General features: G+C 42.1%; 1 protein-coding gene across 1 annotated transcript in view; it reads right to left on the reverse strand.

Annotated features, from left to right (window-relative positions):
• Positions 1 to 2,473: 2,473 nt before the first annotated feature.
• Positions 2,474 to 12,200, reverse strand: part of marc1 (mitochondrial amidoxime reducing component 1) — a 68,289-nt gene continuing 58,562 nt past the window's right edge. The window contains exons 6-7 of the mRNA XM_072508376.1: positions 11,536 to 11,607; positions 2,474 to 4,090 (exon numbers count right to left, since the gene is read on the reverse strand). Coding sequence (XP_072364477.1) covers positions 3,955 to 4,090; positions 11,536 to 11,607 — 208 coding nt within the window. The 3' untranslated portion in view covers positions 2,474 to 3,954. The remainder of the gene's footprint in view (positions 4,091 to 11,535; positions 11,608 to 12,200) is intronic.

A 12,200-nucleotide genomic window follows, 5' to 3' on the forward strand; every position in this document is an offset into this window, starting at 1 on the left:
AATGAAATATTAAACACTGATTTTTTTTGAACCCCAGATTTATTTTAAATTTAAAATCCAGCAGAATTAAATCCATTTGACAGCTCCAATGCGTTGACGTTCATTTGACAGTTCTTTAACAAATTCGACAATTCTCTGACAGCAATGACAGTTCCAATGAATTTATTCACTTTCACACACAATAATGTTTACTTTTAACAATCCCAAAAAGTGCCTTACCTTTTCTAAAGGATGCCTTACTTCTCCCAAAGATGTCCCGGATCCATATTCAAAGGAGTAACCTGCCAGTCCAGACTGGCTCTTACCTAGTCTAATCTGGACGACTGGGTTTCAATTCTGGGCTACCAAAATCCCACTTTAGTGGAGGCACCTGATCATCTAAATGGCCAGCCAGCTCCGTAAAATTCACATGCGAAATATCCAGCCCGACTACAGTCCACCCCTGTGAAAACAGGAAATTACGTCCGTTGGAGAAAATCTGGGCCTTAATAAGTCATAGGAAGGGGTGCTAAATGTCAGGTTTTGTGAACAGGTGTACTTTAAATTGGGTATGTAATTTCAAGACAGTATGGAGCTGGTCTAAAAAAGTTAATCAGCATTTCTACCTGGATACAAAGTCCATATGATTCACATTGCCATGGAGATAGGCTTTTAGGGGACAAGAGTCCATAGTAGACCTTTGTCATGTCATATTCCAGAGTTTATCTTCTGGTATCCCTGAACTTCAAAGACGGGTCAGTCTACAAGAATCTGAGAAACAGACAGAAAGAAAGGCAACCCATCTCCATTGGTCATCACAAGAATGCAGCGGGAGCTCGAGCTTGGATTGAAGAAATCATGTTCATGAAGATCTAGATAAGGCTGCCTAGTTTGCCTAGAGCAGGGGGTTCTGAAAATGGTGTCCACAGAACCCAGGGTTTCTATGGCAGCCTCCCAAGGGGTCCTGTGACAGGATTTCCTACTTCTGCGCTACAAAAATCCCTCTTTATTGGAGGTATCTGATGATCTAAATGGCCAACTATCTTTGTAAAATGCACATGAACGGCACCTCAACTCCAGTCCACCTCAACTCCAACTCCACCACTGTGAAAATAGGAAATGACTCTCATTTGTACAATGCTGCAGAGCTGGTGTTCAGTCAGAAGCTTGATTCTTCAGAAGCCAGACTCTGGATGAGCTGGGAACAGCACGAAACTCAAATCCCCACGTCAGGTCGATCATGGACAGCGGAGTTTTGGGAAGAGCAGGGGGTCAGAGCGAGGGTGCTAGAGCGAGCCTCATAGCGTGAGAGAGAGTGAGGCAGGGTGGAGTGTGTGTGTGAGAGAGAGATTAGCCTGTGTGTGAGAGAGGGAGGGTGCCTGTGTGTGAGAGAGGGGGTTGGGCATGTGTGTGAGGGAGAGGGGAGTTTGGGGCATGTCTAAGAGATGGAGTGGTGCCTGTGCGTGGGCGGGAGGGTGGTGGTGCCAGTGTCTGAGAGGGAGAGAGGGGGGTGCTGCCTGTGTGTGAGAGGGAGAGAGGAGGGTGGTGCATGTGTGCGCGTGAGAGGGAGTCGGGTGGGGCTGTGAGGGCCTCAAGAGATTGGGACGCCATGTAAAAATGGTGAGCGGATTATTGTAAAAATAGGGGCTATCTGCAGCCTCAGCTGCGCGTTCCCCGTTCAGAACCCTTATTCAACCCGAATTGCATTGAATAGGCACTGTGCGTGCCGGAAACTAGCGGCTAAATTCACTCACTCGGGGACTTTGTTCCCTTTTCGGAAGATCGCACCTTGAGAGAGAAGAGGTTGGGTGTGTGTGAGAGAGAAGAGGCTGTGTGTGTGTATGAGAAAGAGAGAAAAAAGTTAATTGGGGGTTCTTATTGGTGATTTAGACTATAAGTCGAATACTATTAGTGAATAGTGTCTAGACAATATTGCTTTTAGCTTATTACGGTAAAAGTATTAAAACTTGAAATCTTGTGTGATCCTTCAAGTCAGTTACTGGATATTTTAATATCTTTCTAAAAGTTATCGTTCTCTGGGGATAATGAGACTAGGACAGCCTGATACTAAACACAGTGCAAACAAAAACTGCATTCCCTAGAGTGATAAGATAATTCCTTCAAAGTTATATGTCTTTTTAATACATTTCCTGGATTTATTTCTGTTATCACTTTATACATATTGGAAAATAAGATATAATAGCTATCATAAAACATGCATTAGCACTGTTCTTCCTGTGCTCAATAAAATAAAGTGCAATTCAACAACATCAAGTTATTTTCTGCCTTTAACATAATAAAATACCCCAAGGTGCTTCACTGAAGCTCCAATAACAAACTGATATAGGGTTCAAAGGGAAGGGTATAAAAAAAACTATACAAATTATTTAGTCGCTTTGAGATAAAAATTAAGCTTGCATTTGCCGAGAAAGAATTAAAAATAGAAATCATGAGCCAATGCACAAGATTAAAGAATGAGTGGGTTATACAGTCACATCGTCACAATGGTGTTTATTTCCCAGTAAACCACTGCTCACAAATTGTTTATCTAGTCCATAATACAAAGAGTACATCCAGCACAGACTTCAGGGAGAAATAAGCTACTGCTGGAACCATTGATGGGCAGTATAAAAATACAACATTCATCAGGGAATAGTGCCTCTGACCAAAGAATATATGTACAGCACCAGCAGTACTGGACATGCACCCTTCATTAGAATCTCGGGTTCCTCATGTTTTTTTTTAAGTAGAAAATTCAAAAATATCCAAAGAATAAAAAATGCAAGTTTTTAAAAATAAATTTAGAGTACCCAATTCATTTTTTCAAATTAAGGGGCAATTTAGTGTGGCCAATCCACCTATCCTGCATATCTTTGGGATGTGGGGGTGAAACCCATGCAAACACGGGAAGAATGTGCAAACTCCACACGGACAGTGACCCAGAGCCGGGTTCGAACCTGGGACCTCAGCGCCGTGAGGCAGCAGTGCTAACCACTGTGGCCCCGTGCTGCCCAAAGTGCAAGTTTTTAAAAGGACTTGCAAAGGACTGTGGTTGCATGTCACTGACCTCAAGAGGAAGATTGGGAGGGGGGGAAAAGGCTTAAAGTCTTTGTAGAGTTGATTTCTAACTGTGAGGCAGTTGGAGGAAGGTGGTTGCTCAGCATTTAACCAACTGCTCAAGGTGTTCACAGAAACCTATTTTTCCAGAGAAACATTGGCAATAATAACAAATGAAATATCTCGGTACAGGTGGAACCTCCTACTTTTAAGGCTTATTTTCCCCTTTCACAGTTGGATACCACGGTATCAGCCATTTTCACTTTATTATAGAAATATCATCCCTCCCCCTACCCATTTCCAACTGTTAAGATACAGACACACAAGCATATAACCGTGCACGTGTGCTGTAAAGAATTGGAGAACACAATAGCTGGAATTGAATGCAATGATATGAAGCAGAATTAATATTGGCAGAGAGAAGTACTTCCGCGAATTGTCACGAGTTAGATTGGTTACATCAGCTCCTTCAGTCAGATGGGCTTTGGTAAACCCTCAAAGACAATTCCCCTATGAGATTGTCAAAATTTACTGTATATTTGTGAAAAATCTTATTAAGTACAGGCAGAGTAAAAATTTATCGTGTTAAAGTTACCATTTGTAACTTCTAAATAAAGAAGTCCTAACAACAATGTTCATTCCTTTACATGGACTAATTAAATGCTTCATGCCAATAAAGGTTTATAAAACTTTGTAAAAGTTTGGGCCACGATAATTTGCTACTTAATTTTTTTTAAAGAAAGTAAGTATTTTCAGCTATTTGGTTAAAGCAATGCACAGCTGGAAATATATCTCTAGTTTCATGTTAAATCCGCAATTTACTACTTTTACAAGCAATTAGTGACACAACAATCAAATGTGCTCCTCGAAGTAAAGACATTAAACTTTTTGCAGGCGAGACAGCACTCCAGGCTTTGTTCACTCCTTCTGCTCAACAATCATGTACACAGGGTCCCCTACTCGAATCACTCCGGGTTTTTCAATTCCATAGTGTGAACCAAACACAGGAACAGATTTGTAAATGTGTTTCTCAGCTGGGTCACACTGACGGTACCTGAAAAAACAAAACAGAGAGCTACTGACATAGGCAGTCCTCGCAAACTCTTTCATACTCCCCAAAAAATGAGTAACATAAATTACACGATCCATATTTAGATAGAACCCAAATTCATCCAGACAAGATTAATGTAAATAGTGACAGCAACTCATATGAACATCTGTTATAAGAACTAATTTTTAAGGCAAACCCATTTTTGGGATATAGTTTTAAATCCTAGAACTGCAACAATTAATGTATATACCAGATGTTTCTTTCTTCAACTCCACCACAGGAAAGTATTTGTGAATTTTCCATACTTGTTGCAATACTTCAGCTGTTCTGTGGATGGCAGGCTGGTACAGTCCTGAGTTCTGCAGCATTAAAATATCTACTTTATTTGGCAACATGAGGCAGACGTTAGTGCTACCAAATAAATATAGATAAAAATTAAATGCCTTTCCAACATGCAATCACCTGGGTACCACGTAAATCACAAACAACAGAAAGGAATAGTGCTGTGCTGCATGGGAAGTCAATAGGACTAATTTGTTCAGATTAAAGGGCTGTATTGTTACTTTTAATGCAACATGTCAGAATTAAGAGTCCACAGATAGATAGATAGACAGATACCACTTTCCCGGTACTTCTCTGTTAAAAAAGATCCATGACAGCGCTTCACATGCTCAAGTAATAGAGAACATCTTCTTGTTCCTAAACGCCTCCAAAGGTACTGCAAACATATATCACACGGGAAAGGGGAATAAATTACTAATTAAATCTTACCCCATAACCCCCAAGGTGTCACCAACCAGAAAACTCATTCTTGGTGTGCTTGCACTACTGGATAACCTCATTAATTCATGAGTTATCTGTGAACCAGCTGAAGTTCAACCGAGCCACCTACGATATTAGCCATGGTAAACATGACTCAATTTTCAACTAGTAAAAGAGTATCCTTTGATTCATGTTCAGGATCAAGTTATAAGATAAATTTGCGGCAGTTGCAGGAAGGAATGTATCCTCAGTATCTACCATTAATAGGTTGCAGAGAAGTGAGCAGTAATTGCTGAAGCTTAGTATTTCCAATGGGTGGAGCGTGTGATGTATAGTCTGCAAGTGCTGTGATGAGGAAGCATAGTTAAACATCTCATAGGTTATGTTGCTTACTAGAGCACTCGAAAAGTTCTTGGCTGCTGCTGCCCACTTAGTTATTACTCAACCCCCTTACAATTGATTAGTTGGAGTATTGCTGAGCAAAGAAGTGGTTGGAGGAAGGGAGACATAACTCCAAGACTTTCCATCTCACTTGGCTCCAGGTAGCCCAGAGAGGCCAGGTGGTCCTGACAGGACAAGTTGCGGTAAGCTGGGCAATATATTGTGATGGTGGGCTGCACAGTTTTATTTGGCCAAGTGTCATAAATGCCAGTAGTACTTCTGGTAGGGTCTAGTATCTGGATTCATGAGGGTTATGATAATACACACACTTCGCAGGTGAGCAGCTGTGATAATGACTATCTGCAGAGAAGTTTCCTGGCTTCTATCCAAAAAGAACTGCCAAAAGATGTCTAACCTTTTAGCACCTTGCATATCCTTACTGCTTTCTCCTCTCAGATCTTATTACCTGAGCAAAATCGGGTATAAGCCCAATGCCCACTTCTTCAAGGTGCACTTCCTTATGGGCGATTGGTCAGCTAAGGTTGAGGCAGGAGAATAAATCAGGAGGTGCCATCAATCCTTCGCTCTGCATAATTTCCATTATTGCACTTCTTGTAGGCACACGTAATCTGTACCACTCAAGGAATTCTCAGGAAATGACCAGGCCACATAAAAATAGGTAAAAAGCCAATAGCATAGTAATTTGTACCTTTCGTCTCCTTCTCAGTGTAGGGAATACTTGTTCTGGATTGCAAAACAAATGGAAAGCAGCCTTTTTTTTTTTACAGATTTAGAGTTCCCAATTATTTTTTTTCCTATTAAGGGGCAATTTAGCGTGCCCAATCCACCTAACCTGCACATCTTTTTTGGGTTGTGGGGGCGAAACCCATGCAAACACAGGGAGAATGAGCAAACTCCACACGGACAGTGACCCAGGGCCGGGATTCGAACCCAGGTCCTCAGCACTGTAGGCAGCAATGCTAACCACTGTGGCACCGTGCAGCCCTCGGAAAGCAGCCTTTTAATAGGAGAGACTATTCAAGGTATTTATCTTTTTAAAGTAAATCCAAGATTTTTTTTTGCCACAGTAAGTCAAGCTATTAGAATAGGAAATCAAAATAAGACTGATGAAGAACATGCTTTAATTTTGCTCAAAAGCTGCTTAAAGATGGAATTATCTGAAAGGTGGAAATGCAGAACTAAAAAATCAAAATGGATATTAGGTTGAGGAGAATTAGGAAATGGGGGGTGAATTCAATAGTCTAAATTACTTTTCTCGTGTTATGCTTTTATTCTGTGCTTCCAAATAGCTCCAATAATGACATCTAGTGGTAGAAGCATTAGCTGCTACTTGACCTAATTTTCCAGCTAGCACTTGGTATGGAGACAGACAAGTTCAGTTCACTTGTGTGACATAATCTCGGGCCTTTCTGGTTTCACAGACTTCCTCAATGCTCTGTGAGAGTGTATCCATAGCTAATTCTATTATATCATCAAACGCAACAATCCTTAAAATATATTTTGAATCATTAAGTGCCAGTTCACAAATGACATAAATGAATTATTCTTTGTGATTTATTTTAACAATTGGTGACGTGCAACCAACTACGGCCCATATTCATTAAAATTTTCTTTTGCTAATTTTCTGTCCCCTTCTGAAAATATAAACCGCTGGTACCTATCTGAATTGCTAATCTTCATGTGTGATACTAGACTACGGATGCTAACAGGGGGCGGGATTCTCTGATCCTGGGGCTAAGTGTTGACGCCGCCGTAAACGCCAGAACGTTTTATGCTGGCGTCAACAGCCCCCTAGGAGCAGCGATCCTGCGTCGCTCGCACAGAGGGCCAGCACGGCACTGGAGAGCCTAACACTGCTTCAGCTGCCGATACGGCCGTCAGAACGGGCGTCGCGGGTCCACGCATGCGCGCTACAGCCAACGCGAGTTCGCGTATGCGCACTAGGCCGGCGCGATTTTGCGCATGCGCATGGATTGTCTTCTCCGCGCCGACGCAACATGGCAGAGAGCTACAGGGGCCCGGCGTGGAGGAACATAGGCCCCCACCAGGATAAGCCCACCCACCAATCGGTGGGCGCGTTTAGCAGGGTGCTTTTTGACGCTGCAACTCCGCTATCAAACGGGAGAATGTTGAGAATAACCCCAGTATCAAATGGGACTCTTTTATTATGGCCTCAGTGAGGAAAGCCCCGCCGAGGCCACACTTACCTTCATTTGCAGGAAGAGATCATGCTGCTCCGATCTCTGGAAACCCTCCCCGTGGCCTCCGGACTCCCCCCCCCCCCCCCCCCCCCCCCGCAGCTCCCCCCCCCGCAGCTCCCCCCCCCCCAACACTCCAACTTACCTGCTAGGGAGTCCTCAGCCCCCCCCCCCCCCTCTCACAAGGGTAGTGGCACCCCCGGGCTCGATTCCCAGCAGTGCCAGGGTGAGACTGCAGACTCATCAGACAGCATAAACAGAAGCCAGGAAACTGTGATGTCAGTCACATTTTTAAACTTCAGTTGGTATTTTTTCCAGAGATCATCGGTGAAGTATTTTCAGCCGTCGGGTGCAATGGGGATGACGGAAAAATGAAAACTTTGTTACGGCCCATCTGCGAGCTCTGATCCACCTTCTTTTCCTATCAAAAACCTCAACAGTAGTTTAATCAGGATGCTGAATCCAGCATACAGACGGCAATTGTCAATTTTTAATTAAGGACAGTGTTCGAAAATAATTTGATAACGAGTTTGCAGTGCACCAAGTCCAAATAGTGAACAGAAAGGGTGACAATATATATAAGCTCAACTGAATTCAGCCAGTTAAAAAATCTTGAACGAGTAAAATCATGATATACATTAATGAACAGAACCAGAGTGTTGTGTGGACTCCTTCGTTGGCCTAAAAAACTAGCAGGCTTGACCATTGAAATATCACTCACCCATCTAACCTTCAATTTGCTGTTCATTTTGTTTAAGAAAGTATCACCAAGCTAACATCAATAGAAGTACATGGCAGTCTCTGAGTACTCTTCTGCACCGGTGGAGTCTGCAGTAGTGATCTTACACACATTATTGGAGATAAATAGGCATGGTGGTGAGTGCTTCCTCATGTGTCAAACAATGAGGGAAGATGTTACGTTGTGGTATTATTACTGGACTAATAATCCAGAAACCCAGGGTCATGCTCTGGGGACCAGGGTTCGAATCCCATCACAGCAGGTGGTGAAATTTGAATTCAATAAAAATCTGGAATTAATCTGGAAGGATGACCATGAAACCATTGTCAATTGTCGTAAAGGCCCACCTGGTGCACTAATGTCCTTCAGGGAAGGAAATCTGCCATCCTTACCCAGTCTGGTCTGCATGTGACTCCAGACCCACAACAACGTAGTTGACTCTTAAAGAAATGCACTCTGAAATGGCCTGGAAAGCCACGGAGTTCACGGGGCAATTGTGGAGGGCAATAAATGCTGGCCCAGCCAGTGAAGCCCACATCCAACTAAAGACTTTATTTAAAAATCAAGTAATGTTGTTCCCTGTAACTTTCTCTTCATTTTTTGTTCCCTTCCTTTCAGATCTTTATCTCAGATGTTTCTTTCTATGTATTCATTTTGACCTTTATTTATTCTAGTTTGGGAAATATAGAAATTCCAGTTTGATAATCCAGTACTCAAAAGAACGGGACAAAAGTAAGAAGACACTTATTGTTATAGCATTCCTTACTAATTTTTAAGCAAGGAGTTTGTGCACTCTTACTCTTTCTTGGAATGATGTTAATAGGTTGACCTTCTGAATGTACACTTCTATCTCTCTCCACATCAGCCCATTGAATTTCTCAGTCCTTCACATTGTAAGGGTTCTTCCTGTTTATTCCCTTATTTCTACTTTCTTTTATTTTGCCATTATCATTTTTGATCCATGGATGATTAATGGACACATATTTTTAAGTCAAGCAGCAGAAAAGAGTGAGGAATTCAGAAGTTACAGGAATGAATACTCTGCTGATCTGAACAGGAGATGTCAGACTTTTCGTCACAAGAGAGATGGGGTGGGACTCATTTGATTGATTGGCTGGTGGCCAATGAATTGGCCAAAAGGCCGCATTCCGCCCGATAACAGGTGGTCATTGGATCTTATCCCAGTGGTCCTCGGAGACCTCAGGGAGCAGTTGAGCCCTAGATGCACAAAGACACGGACTTACTTAGTCTCCTCCATGTTTTCTCCAGAAAGGCAGTGGGTGTTGTATTTTTGAAGCTGCAGACAACCTGAATGAATGAATCTACAGAGAAACCTTTACAGGCTGCAAACAAAAACAAGGACCTGCTTTCACTCTCACTCTCTCTCCAGAAAGGCTGTGAGTGCTGTATTTCTGAAACTACAGAGACCTGAAGGAATCTGTGTAGCCTGCATACAGTACATCCACTGGTTCCTTTTTATTCACAGCATGTGTTCCTTCTTCAAAGAACTACAATATATTAGTTAAATATGATTTCCCTCTCACAAAACCATGTTGACTCTGCCGGATAACCTTGAATTATCTAAGTGCCCTGTTATAATGTCTCTAATTATAGCTTCTAACATTTTGCCTATGACAGACATTAAGCTAGCTGGCCTGTAGTTTTCTGCTTTCTGTCTCTCTCCCTTCATGAATAAAGGAGTTACATTCGCTATTTTCAAAACTAATGGAACCTTCCCTGAATCTAGTGAATTTTGTTTCTTAATGCTTTCTTTCTGCTTTGCTTATTCCTGGCCTTAACTTCTTAAAGACCTGGTGAAATGTGCTGGATTTGTATTTTTTGAATACTTGCTTTTTACCAAACATGAAATTTCAACCAATCGGCACACTGTGACTTTGCAGATTCATTGGACACTTGTTTACACCTTATGGGCATATCGGACACACACTAGATAGACAGGCACATCAATAAATTGTGCGATGCCACAGCAAGTTAAAATCAGAAAGTTTTACAAGTGGTACTAAAATAAATGATAGATAATGATATATAATAAAATTCAGAGGATTAAGATCTTCTTGGAAACTAGCTCAATAAGTGACAAAGAAGTTCAATCTGGTCGATGCAAACTGATTAATATGTGGAAAGGAGTCAAAAGAGAGAGCATGAGAAAGTGGGAAAAGATTCAAATTGTAAAAGAAGATCTAGAGGTTTTAAAATCTATGAAACCACCATTGTAGTAAATAGCAGCAATAAAATTGCACTTAAAATCTTGAAATGATTTAGCAGCAGTGTAGATTATAGATCTAAAGAAGCTTTCATGATATTGTTCAATCTCCATCTGGAGTACCTTATACAGTTCTGATCGTAGAGGGGTCAATAACCAGGGTGGAGGGGGGGGTGAGGGGGGCATGGAGCTGGAGATTTAAAGGGGATTTAAGGGAAAACCTTTTCACCCAGAGGGTGGTGGGAATCTGGAACTCACTGCCTGAAAGGGTGGTGGAGGTGGGAACCCTCACACCATTTAAGAAACATTTAGATAACCACTTGAAACACGATAGCTATGGACCAAGTTCTAGAATGCTGTTTGATGACTGGGCCAGGCATATTGGGCCAAAGGGCCTCTTTGCTGTAAAACTCTTTTGACTCTATGAATGGTTTATAGTTTAACATTTTCCATGTAAAATCAATTCATCTCCTTAGTCACTGATTGCAGCTCAACTATGAATCTGGGATACGGATGGTTCTATTGAAACTCAGCGTTCTACAATTTCAACCGATTGTACTTTTCTATACTACAATGTACATCATGGTTATTGTATAACGTTTTTCATAATTTGTACATTGCTAGGTCAGGGCGAAAACCAGAAGCTTCTCACTTGTGCTTGATGCTGTCTAGAGATTAGTCAACTTCATCCAGCTTCTGGTCATCTGAATTTCCTTTGTGGTTCCGTAACCAAGAAGCATAATAAATTATTGCGCCTCATCAATGTGTGAGCTAGTCACTGATTGTGACTGCCCAAAATAACTGGTGTGTTTACACATAGTAAGCAGCAACTTTGTAATTTGACAAGAAATGAAAATGGCAAATGGTTAGCATTATTTCCCAAATTTAAACTGCAGCTAAATTCTAGCAGGGGTTATTGGATAACAATCAGGAGCATTTTACCTCCTTAATACAGAGGGTACAAAGGCTAGCTATAAAACTATCTGACACCAGCTAATTCAGCACAGAATCCACCCTGAAACTTGCTAGGCCACATGGTTCAGTTTCTCAAACTAAGCTCACTGAGACATCAAGAGCTTGTGCACTTTGTTAATAATTGACTGCATGAGTTTATCATATGTACCTCTTTAGTGTCTCCAGTGGCTCCTTCTTGTCTATGATTCCAGTATCCGGATCTACTGTTGTGAAAATGCATCTAAAAAGGAAGAAAGAAGTAAATATATTAGAATATCAAACATGGAAAAGAATGACAGTCGTAATTTGCAGCGATGCAATGACAATGCATTGGAGGATCAATGTCTAGCGTAAAGGATTGCTGAGACACAGATTAAATTGAAGAATGGTAGTTATCAAGAGGAGGGAAGAAAGACACTACATGTAATGGGCGGGATTCTCCGGCCTCGTTACGCACTCGCTCAAACGAGAGGAGGCTGGTGAATAGCGGAAGAGGCACAAAACGAGAACCGTGGACTTCTGGTGGCTGCCATGCGTTAAACGTCTGTTTACTTGGTGGCTCCCACATGGGGAAACCTTTACCTGCCCATAAGTTCCGATCGGACCTTCGAATGCAGTCCCGAAGTCTTGATTCTTGCTGGTGAGGGTGTCGGCTATTTTTTGTCCACGGTCCGGAAATGCACGCGATGACGAGTACCAGGGGTACAAAAAAGCAGCTGCAGGCAGGCCGCGCGGCACTGGAGAGCGTGGTTGAAGGCACGATGGCGGTGGGCTCAGAGTCGGCACTTCCGGCCCAATGGTCAACTGCTCAGTTCCAGGAGCAGAAGTTGGAAA

This window comes from Scyliorhinus torazame, chromosome 1 (genome assembly GCF_047496885.1).
Source record: "Scyliorhinus torazame isolate Kashiwa2021f chromosome 1, sScyTor2.1, whole genome shotgun sequence".
NCBI classification, from domain to species: domain Eukaryota; kingdom Metazoa; phylum Chordata; class Chondrichthyes; order Carcharhiniformes; family Scyliorhinidae; genus Scyliorhinus; species Scyliorhinus torazame.